This window comes from Corylus avellana, chromosome 2 (genome assembly GCF_965113065.1).
Source record: "Corylus avellana chromosome 2, dhCorAvel1.hap1.2, whole genome shotgun sequence".
Lineage (NCBI taxonomy): Eukaryota > Viridiplantae > Streptophyta > Magnoliopsida > Fagales > Betulaceae > Corylus > Corylus avellana.
In genome coordinates this window covers 44,332,268-44,350,607 of record NC_142491.1, presented here as the reverse complement: position 1 = coordinate 44,350,607, position 18,340 = coordinate 44,332,268, and the positions used below count along the sequence as shown (strand labels likewise).

General features: G+C 37.0%; 2 protein-coding genes across 5 annotated transcripts; both read right to left on the bottom strand.

Annotated features, from left to right (window-relative positions):
• Positions 1–1,870: 1,870 nt before the first annotated feature.
• On the bottom strand, positions 1,871–5,362 carry LOC132179190 (8-hydroxygeraniol oxidoreductase). Of its 2 annotated transcripts, XM_059591858.2 has the most exons (7): positions 5,204–5,360; positions 4,942–5,087; positions 4,700–4,737; positions 4,208–4,610; positions 3,028–3,264; positions 2,550–2,708; positions 1,871–2,136 (listed from the first exon to the last, which is right to left on the bottom strand). In XM_059591858.2, the coding sequence occupies exons 1-7, from the start codon at positions 5,238–5,240 to the stop codon at positions 2,026–2,028; spliced, it is 1,131 nt and encodes a 376-aa protein (XP_059447841.2). In that variant the 5' UTR covers positions 5,241–5,360; the 3' UTR covers positions 1,871–2,025. The 2 variants fall into 2 exon arrangements, with proteins under 2 accessions (XP_059447841.2, XP_059447849.2); XM_059591866.2 differs by lacking the exon at positions 2,550–2,708 and having other exon boundaries at positions 5,204–5,362.
• Positions 5,363–7,331: 1,969 nt separating this feature from the next.
• On the bottom strand, positions 7,332–18,083 carry LOC132179206 (8-hydroxygeraniol oxidoreductase-like). 3 transcript variants are annotated; one of them, XM_059591877.2, is made up of 8 exons: positions 17,927–18,083; positions 17,667–17,812; positions 17,161–17,198; positions 16,710–17,053; positions 16,164–16,222; positions 8,726–8,962; positions 8,096–8,254; positions 7,332–7,715 (listed from the first exon to the last, which is right to left on the bottom strand). In XM_059591877.2, the coding sequence occupies exons 1-8, from the start codon at positions 17,961–17,963 to the stop codon at positions 7,605–7,607; spliced, it is 1,131 nt and encodes a 376-aa protein (XP_059447860.2). In that variant the 5' UTR covers positions 17,964–18,083; the 3' UTR covers positions 7,332–7,604. The 3 variants fall into 3 exon arrangements, with proteins under 3 accessions (XP_059447860.2, XP_088370041.1, XP_088370042.1); XM_088513915.1 differs by having other exon boundaries at positions 8,096–8,164; XM_088513916.1 differs by lacking the exon at positions 8,096–8,254 and having other exon boundaries at positions 17,927–18,081.
• Between the last annotated feature and the right edge of the window lie 257 nt (positions 18,084–18,340).

Below are 18,340 nucleotides of genomic sequence, written 5' to 3'. Positions count from 1 at the left end.
GCTATCTAAATTTTTGTGAAATTCAGATAGCTTAAGAGATTAAAAAAAAGTGTACGGAATCCACCTGCCACGAGCTTAAGATGTGGAACCCATCTAAATCGGAATAGGTTGGCCTTGCAACCCCCTCTTTTAAGACTCTCTGAATTTCTGTGAAATTTAGAGACTGGGGATCCCGATCTTAGTAACAACATGAGAGAGCTTGATTTTGTAGATCCCAATTACATTCGATGTTTACCAAAATCGCAAGGAACATGCAAACGTGTAAATCTATTTACATATCAAAAACCACCGCATACGGGCATATGCTGTTAAATAATAGTTAAATTATTAATGATAAATTTTAATATCATATGCTCAGAATTTAAAAATAATAGCCTCATAATGCTTTTTGGAGAAGCTTTTTTGCTTTTTAACAAAAAAAAAAGAAGCATTAAAAGTATTAATGTTCAGCTTGGCAAATTCGCTTGCCATTTTAACTACAAAATCAGATTTTTCTATTTTAGCTATTTACTTTTTAAAATACGTACACCTAACTTTATATTTTAGTTATCCACTTTCATTATCTCATTTATTTATTTTTTCTCTCTAAGTATTTCTTTATTCTTTATAGAGGAGAGATAATGTTTGGGATTAAAAAAAAAGAAAAACCCCTTTGTTTTTACATTTGGCAATCGAACACCATTGCAGGCCACCAATTGTTTCTCCAAAGGACACAAATTTCCTCTAAAAGTAATGTGTCTCTTAGCATCCAATTCTTACAGAATGGTTTGTTTTTGTAAGAAATTTTTGTCATTCTTCAAATTATTGAGTTGAATGCAGCTTGTTTGCTCCCATTTTAGCATCCAATTAGTCAAAATAACATTTGACTAGCCAGATAACAAACAATTTTAAACACATATATATCACATCAAAACATATCTTTCAATTACAAAATAAAAAACACTTTCTAAAAAGCTTCATCAAACCACCATAGATATTTTTTGTTATGACTGTATTAGTCATACTATACTATACAGTATACTATTCTGATAATGGCCTATAATCATTCCAAATTCTTGCTGACAGAACCTGTCAGCAAGCTGTCCTGCAATTTCTTTTTATTTTTTTGCGCAACATTTGGATTGTTCAAAGAAGCCACAACATGTGTGGCGTGTGGCCAGTGGGGTGCATCTCGCTCACCCAACATTAATGGCCTTGTTGACTATTGATGAAGCAGGCTGAAAATTTTTAAGAGAGGGTGCACTCCACCTGCTTGAGAAATTGTACGTATGAGCATCAAATTCATCGACAGTTGATTTTGACAGAAAGTGTACGTATGGGCAGGTCCCATTTACTTTTACTTATAGCAAAAATGTCTATGATGCTACAACAATGACTTAGATGATTTATTGTCTTAATTATTGCTTCGCATCAATGTCATTTTATTTTAATATTAAAATTTTCTATATGGGCATATTCTAAGGCTAATTTTCAAAGGATATGACTTGCGTCTTGTTGTGTTTAGAGTGCTCATAGGATGCAAATTGAAGGTGCATGCCTTAGAGATGCATCACAACCCTAACTAGTGTCTTGTGAACCCATGTTGATTGGAGTACTTGTTTTTTGCTTAGGTGGATTGGGGTAGTTGTGTATGAAGACGTTTATCCTGATCGGAATTGTATTATAAAATAGAGTTTTTATTTATAAAGTCTGAAAAGCTAAACTGTATTTTTTAAAATTATACTTTTAAAAATCGCAAACCCAAATGAACTATTATTTAAAAATAAAAATCTCATTTCCAGCTCTGCCACCTCCTATAAACCCTCTTGCTTGTAATTTGTGTGGTGTCAGTATTCAAGAAAAGAAGAAAGATTGGTTTTGGTACCAAAAATTTAAAAGGAAAATCTAACTAATATTATAATACTTGTACAAGGGAAGGTATACGGGGAAATTGTTAAACACACACTTGAAAGAAACGATCAATGCATTTGCCCATTGTTGCAATTAATGTATATCTTATTAATTTATTGCTGGGATTTTTTTTAATCAGAGCTTGATGAGGACCTTCACACAATCAGGCTGCTTCAATAGCTCAAACGCTTTATCTATGTCTTCCAATGAAACTTCGTGACTCAAAAGTTCATCTAGTTGTATTTCCTGTGGAAACATTAAAATACATGAGCATTTCAAAAATTCTCAGAATTCAACATTTTCATTTAATTCATTATCTTTTATCAGTTTTGTTTTTAAATAAAATAGTAATTTTACATAATACTATATATAACAGAAATTCAAAGTTTAAACTTTCACTCTTCAGTTGATTTTCATTTTTAATTAAAATATTTCACATGTTAATCATTATTTCATTTGATTTAAGTCTTATAACTTAACACCCATTCATTTGTGTATGTGCATATTGAACTTTTATATATAGAGAAAAACGCTACATTTTTTTTTTTTGTCCTCCTAATTCTACGTAAATATTATTTTTTTAAAAAATTAATTTTTTTAGAAATCAATATCTACGTATAAGCAGGAAAAACCGTAACATTCATCATATAGGAATTCACCTTGTTTTTGCATTTGTCGATTAAAACAGGGAGGTCAGTTTTGGGTTTGATCCCTCCGAAAATGGACCCCTTCAAATTTCCACCAACCAAGAGGGAAAGGAGATTAATCTCCACAGTTGAATGAACTCCTACGCCAATTACTAATGTTTGTCCTTTTCCCTTATCACCATCATCAGCAAATAAGGTAGGTTAAAAACAAACAAACAAATAAATACTTAAATAAACTCGATCATTAAGATTTAAGGGTGCATTTTGCAGTTAAGTAAAATCGATTCGGCTTTTAAATATACGCTCCCTTAACTGCAATTTGAAAATGTATATTTTTCTTCTTCACTCTTTCAAATTATTATTTTTGGTAAAACACACTCTTAAACAAGACACTTTTAATTTCACAATTTTGTTGAAAAACGTACTTTTAAACTACAAAATTGCTAAACAAAACGAACTCTAACTTAAATATTTGAATTGATAGACATACCATTTTAGTAGCCATGAGAGCTTGATTGATCAAGGGTGCAACGCCAGTGCACTCAAAGCAATAATCCACACCCATTCCATTGGTTATCTCTTTGATTAGCTCGGAAATGGACTTGTCATATTCATCAGGGTTTACAAAGTCGGTCATTCCAAAAGCTTTTCCCTTTATTCTTTTTTTCTCGTTTTTGTCAATGCCAATTATCTTTGACGCCCCTTGTATTCTAGCCCCCTCTATAGCCTGCAATTTACAGATTAAGACATAATTTTCCAACTTCCTTGATCCACCACTTGAAATAGGAAGTACAAGCACACACATCAATCCAACTAATTAAATAATCTTAATGATTGAATCTAGTTATATAAGAATCGGGATCTCTTACAATTTTTATTTTTTTATTTTTTATTTGGATTGTAGGAAATCCCTTACAATTGTTAAATGCTATCGGTAGGATTCATTTGTTCGGGTAAATAGGCCCAATTGTGGGATCTCAATATCTCATTCCTTTTTTTAGCCTATGTTTCAGGAAAAAAAAAAATTGGCTTTGTTTATTAATGTGTTTTTTTGTGTTTAATTTGAAAAGGGTTATACCGTGACATAAATGTGAAAATTGTTTTTATATTTTAAAGGGTTTTATATTTAGGTTGTTTGTTAATATTTTCGTTTTAAGAAAGAAAAAACAAAAGTAAAGAAATAGAGTCGGAAAACTTTGAGACCATATAGGTTGGTGTTTTACCATGAAAAACATTTGATATCATTAACTTTTATTATTTGATTTTTTTTTTCTATAAGTATAATGCAAATCTCTTTGTTTTAAATGAAATAAATATTATTCATTTCAGAGTTAAAATTTAAAGTCACTTAATTTAACTGTGCATATAAAGTCAATGTTGACATATCTTCTAAAAGATTTAATTAATATGAAATTATGTATAACCTTAGACTTATATGTATCAACTTTAAATCTTAACTATAAAATAAATATTATCCATTTAATTTACAATTAAGAGAACGCTTGTCTCACCGGTCTTGTGAGCCAATGAAATTAGGCAATTACTCAAATTGTAGGAGAATTTATATATATATATATATATATATATAAGTGATAGGTTAATTAGTACCTAATCACAAACTTTGACAAAATCACAAAAGAAACTTTGACAAAATCACAAAAGATACGTACCCCTAATCCAACGGCACCGAGACCAAGAACAGCGACCGTTGATCCTTTTTCAAGCTTAGCTTCCTTCCAAGCCGCCCCAAATCCAGTAGAAAACCCACAAGAGAGGAAGCTAGCATGTGGCAGAGCTACGCTTGGATCAATCTTGACAACGTAATTGGCGTCGACAACCATGTACTCCGACCACGTGGGGCAAGAACAAACGTGGTAGAGCCTCTGCCCTTTGACAGACATCCTTGAAGTGTCATCAGGCATCAGACCGCTTGTGGGCAAAGGGTATTTAAGGCACAAGTTGGTCTTCCCTGACAAACAATTCTCACACTCTTGGCACTCCCCAATGTAGGTTGGGATCACAACATCTCCTTCTTTTATATCTCTTACTTCCTCCCCGACGCTCTCTACCACACTACAATTGCATATATATAATAGTTCTTAATTAATTTCTTCAATTAATTTGTCATAATTATTGGTCAGAAACTTCAAAAGAGAGCTTACCCAACACCTTCATGTCCTATAACTCGAGGGAAAAGAGGCTGTTACAACATCAACAAGCAACAACATCAAAATCAAAGACACACACAACACGAGTTGGTTCGAGCGGTAAGTCACTTAACCATCAATTTTAAAGTTTGATCATTCTTAGTACAAATAATTCTGTAGCGTCACCCCAAACTTTATCTGACCCGATAAAAAATTTAGTTGTAGCAAAGCCCTAGATACCCGATATAGATACTAACAATTGGGAAACCTTTGATGGATAACAAGTCGGTGTGACAGATACTAGCATATAAGATTTTGACACGGACTTCAGATGATTTGGGGGGATCTACTTGTATCTCTTCCACCTTCACAGCTGGTTCCTCAATTCCCCAACACACCGCAGCTGCCATTAACGGGGGAAAATATAAGAGAGATGAGATAGCTACAGAGGTGTTGGCAATATTTTATACAAGTCCACATATATAGAAAAGCATATATAATTGAGTAAGACATGTATACCTTTGCATGTGATGACCTCTGAGACGCTGTTCGACATTGCCTTGTTATCTGAAGTTATCAAAAATGGAAGTCTTGGGCGCACTGTCACTAGTGCACTAGTGACTCTTAAATAATAACCTACGTCGGAGTAATCCACCACCAGTACGTACCTCACCACAATTTACTACCATCACCTTATGATGATCTGGCATAGTCAATGTATTTAAGGCCTGGTGGATTGATATTGACCCATTAATATATATATATATATATTATACGAGTAATACTAATATAATTAAAAATTATATTTTTTGTCCTGTAATTATTTTATAATATTGATATAATAGTTATACTCAACTCTTAGAATTAAACATTTGAATAGCTAAAATAACATTTGATTAGTCAGATAACAAACAATTTTAAACGCATATATATATATATATATATATATATCGCATCAAAACATATTTTTCAATTACAAAATAAAAAATACTTTCTAAAAAAGCTTTATCAAACCACCATAGATATTTTTTGTTGTAACTGTATTAGTCAGTATACAGTATACTATTCTGATGATGGCCTATAATCCTTCCAAATTCTTGCTGACAGAACCTGTCTGCAAGCTGTCCTGCAATTTCTTTTTGTTTTTTTGCGCAACTTTTGGATTGTTCAGAGAAGCCACAACATGTGCGGTGGAGATATGCTTTTCTTCATTCTATCCACCATCTCCCTACCATCTCTTCTCTCTCTGTTCTTTTTTTTTTTTTTTTTGAAAAAATCAAGATGACAAGGTGAAGCGATGGTGGATAGAATGCATTGTAGCATTCCTCTGTGTGGTGTGTGGTCAGTGGTGTGCATCTCGCTCACCCAACATTAATGGCCTCTGTTGACTGTTGATGAAGCAGGCTGTGAATTTTTAAGAGAGGGTGCACTCCACCTGCTTGAGAAATTGTACGTATGAACATCAAATTCATCGACAGTTGATTTTGACAGAAAGCGTATGGGCAGGTCCCATTTACTTTTTGAGTTAAATACTAAATACTTCCACGAATTTTGTTACTTTATTTGTTTTTTTTAAATTTAATTTTTATTACAGTAGGTTTTTGATTTTGATAATAAATCAAATTAATCTTCTGTCAGTTAACCATTAGTTGATTTAACGGAAATTCACGTGGACTAATCAAATGTTGACATGTGGTTCATACTTAAATTTTTTTTAAAATTAAAAAATAATGTATTTTTTGTTAAAAAAAAAAAATTTAAGTAAGTGCCACGTGTCAACATTTGATTGGTCCACGTGGATTTCTGTTGAATCAATTAATGGTCAACTAACAGAATGATTAGTTTGGTATATTATCAAAACTACATGAACCTCTTGTTATAAAAATCAAGGGTGAAGCTAAACACAATGCCGGCGTGCATGCTGGCAAAATTTTTTTCTTTTTTGTTTTTAATATTATTTATTTATTTTTTTTTAAAAAAAATAATAGCCTGGCATGCTTAGCACGCCGACGTGCTTAGAATCACGGCCCAAAAATAGAACCCTAAAAAAATAATAATAATAAAGCAATAAAATTTAGTACTTAACCCTTTACTTTTACTTGGGTAGGTTTTTGGTAGTTTGAGCTCTACTTGTTTGGACGGCATCGACCACCTACTCCAACAGGTAAAACTCAGTACCGTACACTCATGCATCAATATTGTCTTATTATATTGTACCAAATCTTTTATCCTCTTCTAACAAAAATGTCTATGATGCTACAAGTCTACAACAATGACTTTGATGATTTATTGTCTTAATTGCTTCGCATCAATGTCATTTTATTTTAATTTTAAAGTTTTCTATATGGGCATCTTCTAAGGCTAATTTTCAGAGGATATGACTTGCGTCTTGTTGTGTTTAAAGTGCTCATAGGATGCAAATTGAAGGTGCATGCCTTAGAGATGCATCAAAACCCTAACTTGTGTCTTGTGAACCCATGTTGATTGGAGTACTTGTTTTTTGCTTAGGTGGATTGGAGTAGTTGTGTATGAAGACGTTTATCCTGATCGGAATTGTATTAGAAAATAGAGTTTTTATTTATAAAGTCTGAAAAGCTAAACTGTATTTTTTAAAATTATACTTTAAAAATTACAAACCCAAATGAACTATTATTTAAAAATAGAAATCTCATTTCCAGCTCTGCCACCTCCTATAAACCCTCTTACTTGTAATTTGTGTGGTGCCAATATTCAAGAAAAGAAGAAAGGTTGGTTTTGGTACCAAAAATTTAAAAGGAAAATCTTACTAATATTATAATGCTCGTACAAGGGAAGGTATACAGGGAAATTGTTAAACACACACTTGAAAGAAACGATGCATTTGCCCATTGTTGCAAATGTACATCTTGTTTGATTGCTGTGATTTTTTTTTTTTTTTTAATCAGAGCTTGATGAGGACCTTCACACAATCAGGCTGCTTGAATAGCTCAAACGCTTTATCTATGTCTTCCAATGAAACTTCGTGAGTCAAGAGTTCATCTAGTTGGATTTCCTGTGGAATCATTAAAATACATAAGCATTTCAAAAGTACTCAGAATTCAGCATCATTTGTAAATGATTGAATTCATTATCTTTTATCAGTCTTATTTTTAAATAAAATAGTAATTTAACATAATAAAATTTGAAGTTTAAACTTTGAGTCTTCGGTTGATTTCATTTTTAATTAAAATATTTCACATGTTAATCATTATTTCATTTGATTTAAGTCTTATAACTTAACACACATTCATTTGTAAAGTGAAATAGCAAATTGTAAAGTAGAGAGAAAAATGCTACAGTTTTTTTTTTTTTTTTCTTTTTCTTTTTCTTTTTCTCTTAATCCTATGTGAATATTTTTAAAAAAATAATAATAATTTTTTAGTAAGAATTCACCTTATTTTTGCATTTGTCTATTAAAACAGGGAGGTCAGTTTTGGCTTTGATCCCTCCGAAAATGGACCCCTTCAAATTTCCACCAACCAAGAGGGAAAGGAAATTAATCTCCACAGTTGAATGAACTCCTGCGCCAATTACTAATGTTTGTCCTTTTCCCTTATCACCATCATCAGCAAATAAGGTAGGTTAAAACAAACAAACAAATAAATAAATAAATACTTAAATAAACTCGATCATTAAGATTTAAGAGTGCATTTTGCAGGAAGTAAAATCGATTCCGCCTTTAAATATACGCTCCCTTAACCAAGGATGGACCCAGGTTCCAATTTGGGAAGGGACCAAGGGCCAAATTTTTTTTGGGAGGGACCAATTGGCAAAATTTTTTTTTTTTCTTGTGATTTGGAGGGTGACCAAGCCACTCCTAGTCCCCCTGGGGGTCCGTAATTGCCCTTAACTGCAATTTAAAAATGTAGAATTTTTCTTTTTCACTCTTTCAAATTGTTATTTTTGTTATACACGCTCTCAAATAAGACACTTTTCACAATTTTGTTGAAAAATGTACTTTTAAGCTACAAAATTGCAAGACTTAACGAACTCTAACTTAAATATTTGAATTGATAGACATACCATTTTGGTGGCTAGGAGAGCTTGATTGATCAAGGGTGCGACGCCGGTGCACTCAAAGCAATAATCCACACCCATTCCATCGGTTATCTCTTTGATTAGCTCATAAATGGACTTGTCACATTCATCGGGGTTTATAAAGTCAGTCATTCCAAAAGCTTTTCCCTTTTTTCTTTTTCTCTCGTTTTTGTCAATGCCAATTATCTTTGATGCCCCTTGTATTCTAGCCCCCTCTATAGCCTGCAATTTACAGATTAAGACATAATTTTCCAACTTCCTTGATCCACCACTTGTAATATAATTTTTTCTTTTCTTTTCTTTTTTAGTAGCTGAACTGCATTAAAAAAATATAACACACATCAATCCAAAAAGAGGAAGTACAAACACACATCAATCCAACTAGTTAAATAATCTCAAGGATTGAATCTAGTTATACAATTCTTTTTTTTTTTTTGGATTGCAGGAAATCCTTTACAATTGTTAAATGCTATCGGTAGGATTCATTTGTTCGGGTAAATAGGCCCTATTAGGAGCCTCTCTTAATTGCCTACTCCATGGAATCCCTAATTATGCCCCCTTCGAGAGCATCTCAATTGGAAATCATGATGGAGAGCTTCGTACGATTGTTTATCATAAGGGGCAGTCAATTGAGGGGATCTCCAATTGATCCCCATCGAAAGCCTCTCAATTAATTGGGAATCCACGTGGAGAACTTTTCGCAATTGCTTACCCAAGAGGCAGAGGAAATTGATCAGGGGATTCCCAATTGTAGGATCTCAATATCTCATTCCTTTTTAGAAGCCTATGTTTCAGGAAAAAAAAATAAAAAATAAAATAGGCTTTGTTTATTAATGTGTTTTTTTGTGTTTGATTTGAAAAGGGTTATAACGGGACATAAATGTGAAAATTGTTTTTATATTTTAAAGGGTTTTGTATTTAGGTTGTTTGTTAATATTTTTGTTTTAAGAAAGAAAAAACAAAAGTAAAGAAATAGAATCCGAAAACTTTGAGACCATTGGGATGGTGTTTTACCATGAAAAACATTTGATATCATTACCTTTTATTATTTGATTTTTATTTTATTTTATTACTATTTTTTTTTTTCTATAAGTATAATGCAAAGGACATTTATTCCACATGCCCACACAGCCCGATGAAAATTCCGATTTCGAAGAAACTAATGGGAACAATTGGGAGGTGTAGCCTTTGAGGTGGCGCTACCCATTGTTCGTCAAGGCCATTGGGGAGGAATCGAAATTTTGCAGGGCGGGGAATACGCCAGTTTTCTGAATCTTGTGGTTTTCTCTGTAGTTCTAACTAGTGGAGAAGAAATAGTTTTTCCAGACCTTTGGGACTGTGAAAGGAATAGTTCTCGCATCGCTCTTTGTTCTCACCTCAAATGGCAGACAACCTGGCCAAACCTTGGGGAAACCTGTCGTTGACGGAAGAGGAAGATGGCGTGGAAATTGATATTCAAGATGAAGATTTATCAACAGGGGTTTCTTTGGGGAAATCATGTGTTATTGGGAAACTAATGGTGGACCACGTGGTGAGCAAAGAAACCATCCGAAAAACTCTAATAAGGTGGTGGAAACCTGCTGAAGATCTTTTCTTCAAAGTTCTTGGGGAGAATATGTTTTTGATCGAATTCTCTGAAGCAAGGGATAAGGAACGGGTATTGGGGGGAAGACCTTGGGTCTTCGAAGGCAGTCTCTTTTTGGTCGAGGATTTTGATGGACTTGCACAACCATCAGACTACACTTTTGACAAAGCGGCTTTCTGGGTTCGAATGGTAAATCTCCCACTGGCATGTATGGGCAATGACATTGGACGGAAGATCGGCGATTCAGTAGGTACGGTGGAAGCGGTGGACACGGAGGCAAATGGAATGGGCTGGGGAGAATCTTTACGAGTTAAAATTCATCTAGATTTAACCAAACCACTTTTGCGGGGACGAAAATTGAATATCCAGGGGAAACCGGTTTGGATAACTTTCCAGTACGAACGACTTCCAATATTCTGTTTTCATTGTGGTGTAATTTGCCATGGGAAAACGGGTTGCTCGAACAAAAGTGAGCTGCGTAACCAGGAAACCATTCCACGATATGGGCCGTGGCTGAGAGCTCCATCTCCGACGAGGAAAACGGATAGAGTTTTCGGGCGAAACATTCCAACCAGAGGGCAAGCGAGGACTGCACAGGAGGAGCGGCCTGGGCGAACTGCTGACCGGGAAACCAGACCAGGTTTTGGTCGGAAAACTGAGAATTCGGATGCCGGCGAAGGAGAGGATAGGAGAAAAGTATTTCGGGAAAGCCAGAGATTTGTCTCCCGAAATGGAAAAAGCGAGGGGTCGGGCGTGCATCAGGGGAAGAATATCAGGGATTGCCATGTGGAGGATGTTCTTTCTAAGGAACGACAAGCTGGAGATATTAATGGAGAGAAGAAATCTTTGAATTTTAAAAATGATATGCGGACCCACAAGAGTAAAGACGCAGCACAAGAAGAGAAAGATTTTATGAAGGCTGGAAAATCTACAAAAGGGAAGGACCAGCTGTCACCTTTGGGTGTTTGGCCCATTGGATTCAATGAAATAGGGAAGAGCCCAAGTTCTATGCATAAGGGCCTGGGAGGCGATCATTCTAGCCCACGGGGAACTTACACAGGCTTGATACTTGCAGACGTGGAAAAAACCATGAGTGAAAGCCAGGGGGGGATTGCGAAGCTGAAGGAAAAATTTAATGGAGATCAAAGGGAGATGGTGATACCTTTGAAGAGGAAAAATAGAGAAGACGAGCAGAATGAGATACTTCCTATTGTATCGGGGAGCCGGAAAAAAAGAGGACAAGGGGGGGAAGAGAAGGAGGAGGTAAACACAAAGAAGACTTGCCAATGGGTCGATAGTAATTTAGTCGAAAATGGTTCGGGAATGGCGGAGGCTGTTTTACAGCCCCGCCGACCGCAATGATCGTTCTTAGCTGGAACTGTCGAGGGCTTGGGAACCCTCGCACAGTTCATGTCCTTCGTCGCTTGGTGAAGGAAAAGAAACCCAACTTGGTTTTTCTTATGGAAACCAAGTTACGCCATAATAAAATGGAGAGTGTCCGGATGAAATTGGGGTTCGATAATATGTTTGTCGTGGATTGTATGGGTAAAAGTGGAGGTTTGGCCTTGCTATGGGAGTCGGAGAGCGGAGTTGAAATCCAAAATTTTAGCCGACGACATATAAATGCTAAAATTCACAGCCACACTCTTGATCTGGATTGGAAGTTTACGGGCTTTTATGGCCACCCGGAGGCAAATAAGCGACATGAAGCATGGGCTTTGTTGAAACATTTAGCTAGTTTAGACCCCAAACCGTGGATGTGTATTGGAGATTTCAACGAGGTGTTAACAATGTCGGAAAAATGGGGTGGCAATGTGCGCCAATGGGGTCTAATGCAAGCTTTTCAACAAACCCTTGAGGAGTGTGAATTGAACGATTTGGGGTATAATGGACCCAAATTTACTTGGAGTAATTGTCAAGATGGCTTGGAGCTAGTCAAGGAGAGATTGGACCGTGGCTTAGCAAACCAGGCTTGGCGGACTTTGTACCCGGATGCAATGATCACTGTGGAGGCAACAATTTGCTCTGATCACGCTCCACTTTTATTACAAATGGTCCGAAATTTTGAGCCAGCTCGACAGAGTCCACGTTTCAGGTTTGAAGCATGTTGGGCTTTGGACGAAGAATGCCAGGAAATCCTCCAGAATGCATGGACCCGGCCCAGCACACATGATAAGAAGTGGGATGCTTTAAATGACAAGTTGAAGGGATGTGTGGCGAAGCTCCTTCATTGGAAGAGTACCCAGAATGAAAGCATGCAGGCCCAAATTACAAGGCTGAAAAAACAGCTAGTGAGGCTACAGGAGAAGGACGAATTGGGGGCTGCTACAGAAGCGAAACAGCTCCAACTGAAACTGCAGATTATGTTAGACAAGGAAGAACTGTGGTGGAAACAACGGGCACGGGAGGACTGGCTAAAATATGGCGACCGTAATACTAAGTATTACCACGCTTGTGTCAACTCTAAACGCAGGAGAGGTTATGTGGGGTCAATTACGGATGATAATGGGCTGATTTGGAATACACCAGTGGAGGTGGAAAGGGCTTTTGTGCAGTATTTCACTACACTCTTCACCCAGGGACAGCTTGGGGATGTTCATCCGTGTACTCATCATCTCATGGGCCGAGTGTCTGCAGAAATGAATATGGAACTTACACAGAATTTTACAGCAGCTGAAATCAAAACAGCACTTTTCCAGATGTCCCCCCTCAAAGCACCGGGTCCAGACGGCTTGAATGCTTGTTTTTTTCAAAAAAATTGGAGCACCATGGGAGATGAGGTATGCAAGGTTATTCTTGAAATCCTTCATTTTGGTGAGATGCCCTGTGATTTGAATATGACTCATATAGCACTGATTCCTAAACGGAAAAATCCAACGAGCGTTTCGGAATTTAGGCCTATAAGCTTATGCAATGTTTTGTATAAGATTATAGCCAAAGTTCTTGCAAACAGACTCAAAAAGATTTTGCCAAATATTATTGACCAGTCACAAAGTGCCTTTATTCCGGGCCGCCTTATCTCGGATAATGTCTTGGTGGCTTATGAAACCCTACATACGATGCATTCTCGAATGTGTGGTAAGAAAGGTTTCATGGCTGTTAAACTTGACATGAGTAAGGCATATGATCGAGTGGAATGGCGATTTTTGGAGGCCGTTATGAGGAGGATGGGTTTTGATGAAAGGTGGATTTCTTTAATTATGATGTGTGTCAGATCGGTGCGATATTCAGTAATTGTTAATGGATCACCATGTGGGTTGATTACCCCGACTAGGGGTATTCGCCAAGGAGACCCCATATCCCCGTACCTTTTTCTCCTATGTGCAGAGGCTCTTAGCTCTATGCTATACCAGGCCCGAAGGGAGGGACTTTTGACAGGGGTCCCAACATCAAAAAACGGCCCGGTTATTAGCCACCTCTTCTTTGCGGATGACAGCCTTCTTTTTTGCAGGGCTTCTCTCTCCCAATGGAATCATCTATATTTTATTTTGCACCAGTACGAGTTGGCGTCCGGACAAAAAATGAATACCAACAAAACGGGGATCTTTTTTAGCCGCAATACATCTAATGTGGTTAAGGAATTGATCCAGGGTGTTGCAGGAATCCCTCCTACACAGCGCTTTGATAAATATCTGGGCTTACCAGCTTTAGTGGGTCGTTCTCGAATGACAGCTTTCAAGAACCTAAAAGAGAAAGTATGGAAACGGCTTCAAGACTGGAAGCTAAAATTCCTTTCTCAAGCTGGGAAGGAGATATTATTGAAAGCAGTGATCCAAGCCATCCCAACATATTGTATGAGCATTTTTATGCTCCCAAAATCATTATGTTCGGAGATCAATTCTTTGATGATGAGGTTTTTTTGGGGACACAAAGAGAAGGAGAAAAGGATCCATTGGATGAGCTGGGAAAAAATGGGCAAATCAAAGGTTGCGGGAGGTATGGGCTTTCGAGATTTGCATTGTTTTAACAAGGCTCTTCTGGCTAAGCAAATTTGGAGAATGTGGAAGAGGCCCGACAGTTTACTATCACGTATCATAACAGCCAAATATCACCCTGGGTGTTCAATCTTAGAAGCTCCGTTAGGACACAACCCATCATTTGCATGGAGGAGTATTCAAAGTTCGTGTGATTTAGTTCGGGAGGGGCTATTTTGGAGAATCGGGAATGGCCAATTAGTACGGATTTGGGAAGATAGATGGCTCCCCATTCCATCTACCTTTAAGGTGCATTCACCCCCAAGGTTGTTGAATCCTCAAGCTACAGTCAGTACTCTTATAGAAGGGGAGACGCGTTGGTGGAATCATGCTCTCTTGGAGAGACTCTTTACCAGGGAGGAAATAGCCATAATCCGTTCAATACCAATAAGCCATACGAACCAGGAAGACAAACTGATCTGGCGTGGTACAGCTAATGGGATTTTTTCGGTGAGAAGTGCCTATCATCTCCAAAAAGAGCGTGAAATGGGATCCAAGGAGGAAGGGTCTTCTCGGGCAAACTCTGAAGGATTCTGGAGATCAATGTGGAAGCTTCAAGTCCCCAATGCGGCGAAGCTTTTTTTATGGCGGGCTTGTCTTGAGATTCTCCCCACCCGGGACAATCTTTGCCGCCGTAAAATTATTTCCTCACCAATGTGTCCCATATGCGATCTTGAGCCTGAGACGACTTTCCACATTTTGTGGCAATGTCCGTCGGCGAGGGATGTTTGGGGAGCTGGAAATATAAAATTCCAGAAAAGTGTTTATGAAGGTCCAGAGTTTACCCAGGTTGTTAATGACATGATCCGGAAATGCAGTGATGCGGAAATCCAGCAGTTTGTGGGAATAGCTCGCGGGATATGGCATCGACGGAACGAGTATGTGCATGGAGGATCTTTTGTTCACCCAAACTCTGTTTTACAGCACGCAGTTCAAGCGTCGGCAGATTTTGCCTCCCGGCAAACGACGGCTCAGGAGAGTTCTTCCTCTGACTCGAGTAATACACCCAAATGGATGCCTCCCCCAAACGGGTGGTACAAAGTTAATTGGGATGCTGGAGTTGATAGGAGGCACGGACGTATAGGACTGGGGGCTCTCATTCGCGACTTTCAGGGGCGCATGGTGGCTGCCAAGAGTTTGACCCACCCGGGTCTGTTGGATCCCACATCCGCAGAAGCACTGGCTGCTTTAATGGCTATTAAATTGTGCCAAGATCGGGGTTTCCAAAACCTGAAGCTGGAGAGTGATGCCAAGGTGCTGGTAGACGCTGTGAATGACACGGAAGCTGATGACAGCATTAGAGGTCACCTGGTGGCAGATATAAAACTCTCATTGCTGGGAATGCCGGGCTGGGAGATGGTCTATATCCCACGCAAGATCAATTGGGCGGCCCACACATTAGCTAGTCTGGCGACGTCAGAAACCATGGATCATGAGTGGGGCTCTGTTGCTCCTGAATGTATTTGTGAAATTTTAGAGGCGGATCGTATTGGATCAGTGCCTCCTGATTTGAATTAATGAGAAACCAAGCTTTTATCAAAAAAAAAAAGTATTCTCTTTGTTTTAAATGAAATAAATATTATTTATTTCAAAGTTAAAATTTAAAGTCACTTAATTTAATTGTGCATATAAAGTCAATGTTGACATATCTTCTAAAAGATTTAATTAATATGAAATTATGTATAACCTTAGACTTAGATGTATCCACTTTAAATCTTAACTATAAAATAAATATTATCCATTTAATTTACAATTAAGAGAACGTTGTCCCACCCGTCTTGTGAGCCGATGAAATTAGGCAATTACTCAAATTGTAGGAGACTTTATATATATAAACTTTGACAAAATCACAAAAGATACGTACCCCTAATCCAACGGCACCGAGACCAAGAACAGTGACCGTTGATCCTTTTTCAATCTTAGGGTGCGTTTGGGAATGCGTTTTTAAAAAAATAATCTGCGATTTTAAACTAAATCGCAATTTTAGGGTGTTTGAGATTGCGATTTTAAAAACGCAAATTTTAAAATCGCAAAAAGATCTGCGATTTTCATAAGCTGATTAGAGGGTGCTTATTTGAAAAAGTGCGAATTTAAAACAAAATCACGATTTCTATTAAAAAGATATTTGGCGCAATAGTTACATTTTTTAGAACGGAAATGAAAAAAATACCAAGAATACCCACCTAAAATATATTTAAAACCCTTCCTTTCTCTTTTTTTCTGTCTTGTTCATCCTTATTGGTAATTTTGTCATGAAACCGCAATTATATGCTAATGTTATCCAAACACTCAATTGATAAAAAAATATTTTTTAGTATGTTACGTCTGTGCGATTTTAAAAACGCAATTTTTAAAAACGCAATTTTTAAAATCGCACTTATTGAAATCGCACTCTCAAACGGGCCCTTAGCTTCCTTCCAAGCAGCCCAAAATCCAGTAGTAAACCCACAAGAGGGGAAGCTAGCATGTGGCAGAGCTACGCTTGGATCAATCTTGACAACGTAATTGGCGTCGACAACCATGTACTCCGACCACGTGGAGCAAGTAAAAATGTGGTAGAGCCTCTGCCCTTTCACAGACATCCTTGAAGTGCCATCAGGCGTCAGACCGCTTGAGGGCAAAGGGTATTTAAGGCACAAGTTGGTCTTCCCTGACAAACAATTCTCACACTCTTGGCACTCCCCAATGTTGGTTGGGATCACAACATCTCTTTCTTTTATATCTCTTACTTCCTCCCCGACGCTCTCTACCACACTGCAATTGCATATATATATATATATATATATATATAATAGTTCTTAATTGATTTCTTCAATTAATTTGTCATAATTATTGGTCAGAAACTTCAAAAGAGAGCTTACCCAACACCTTCATGTCCTATAACTCGAGGGAAAAGAGGCTGTTACAACATCAACAAGCAACAACATCAAAGTCATAGATAGGCACAATACAAGTTGTTGGAGTGGTAAGTCACTTAGGGCTTGTTTGAGATTGTGTTTAAGAGGCCTAAAAATACTTTTAATATTAAAAAACTCCGTTTGAAGAAAAAAGTATTCATTTGGTAAAAAAATTAAAAGCGCTTTTAAGGGTCCAAAAAGCTTAAAAATATCAAAACGCACTTTTGGCATAAGTTTAAAAATGAAGCTTTTGCTCAAAAGCTCTTTTTGATTTAAAAGCTTTATTTTTCAAATGCAATCTCAAACAGGCTCTTAATCATCAATTTTAAAGTTTGATCATCCTTAGTACAAATTATTCTTTAGCGTCACCCCAAACTTTATCTAACCCTATCAAAAATCTAGTCATAGCAAAGCCCTAGATACCCGATTAAAAAAAAAAAAAAAAAAAAAAAGCCAAGGAAGATACTAACAATTGGGAAACCTTTGATGGATAACAAGTCGGAGTGACAGAGACTAGCATATAAGATTTTGACACGGACTTCAGATGATTTTGGGGGATCTACTTGTATCTCTTCCACCTTCACAGCTAGTTCCTCAATTCCCCAACACACCGCAGCTGCCATTAACGGGGGAAAATATAAGAGAGATGAGATAGCGAGAGGTGTAGGCAATATTTTATACAAGTCCAAATATATAGAAAAGCATATATAATAAAGTAAGGCATATATACCTTTGCATGTGATGACCTCTGAGACCCTCTTCGACATTGCCTTGTTGTCTTAAGTTATCAAAAATGGAAGTCTTGGACGCACTGTACTAGTGCACTGGTGACTCTTAAATAATAACCTACGTCGGAGTAATCCACCACCAGTATGTACCCCACCACAATTTACTACCATCACCTTATGATGATCTGGCATACACTAAAAAAAAAAGGACATTTTCTGACGTGGCTACAGTACCTACTTTGTTGCCCCGTCAGAAAATTTCTGACGTGCAAATTTTAAAACGTCAGAAATTTTTTTTCTGACGTTTTAGATGTTGGAACGTCAGAAAAATATTACAAATTTGAAAAATTTAAAAATAATATAATTTCTGACGTTGCAAAATTTGCCACGTCAGAAAATATAATATATATATATAT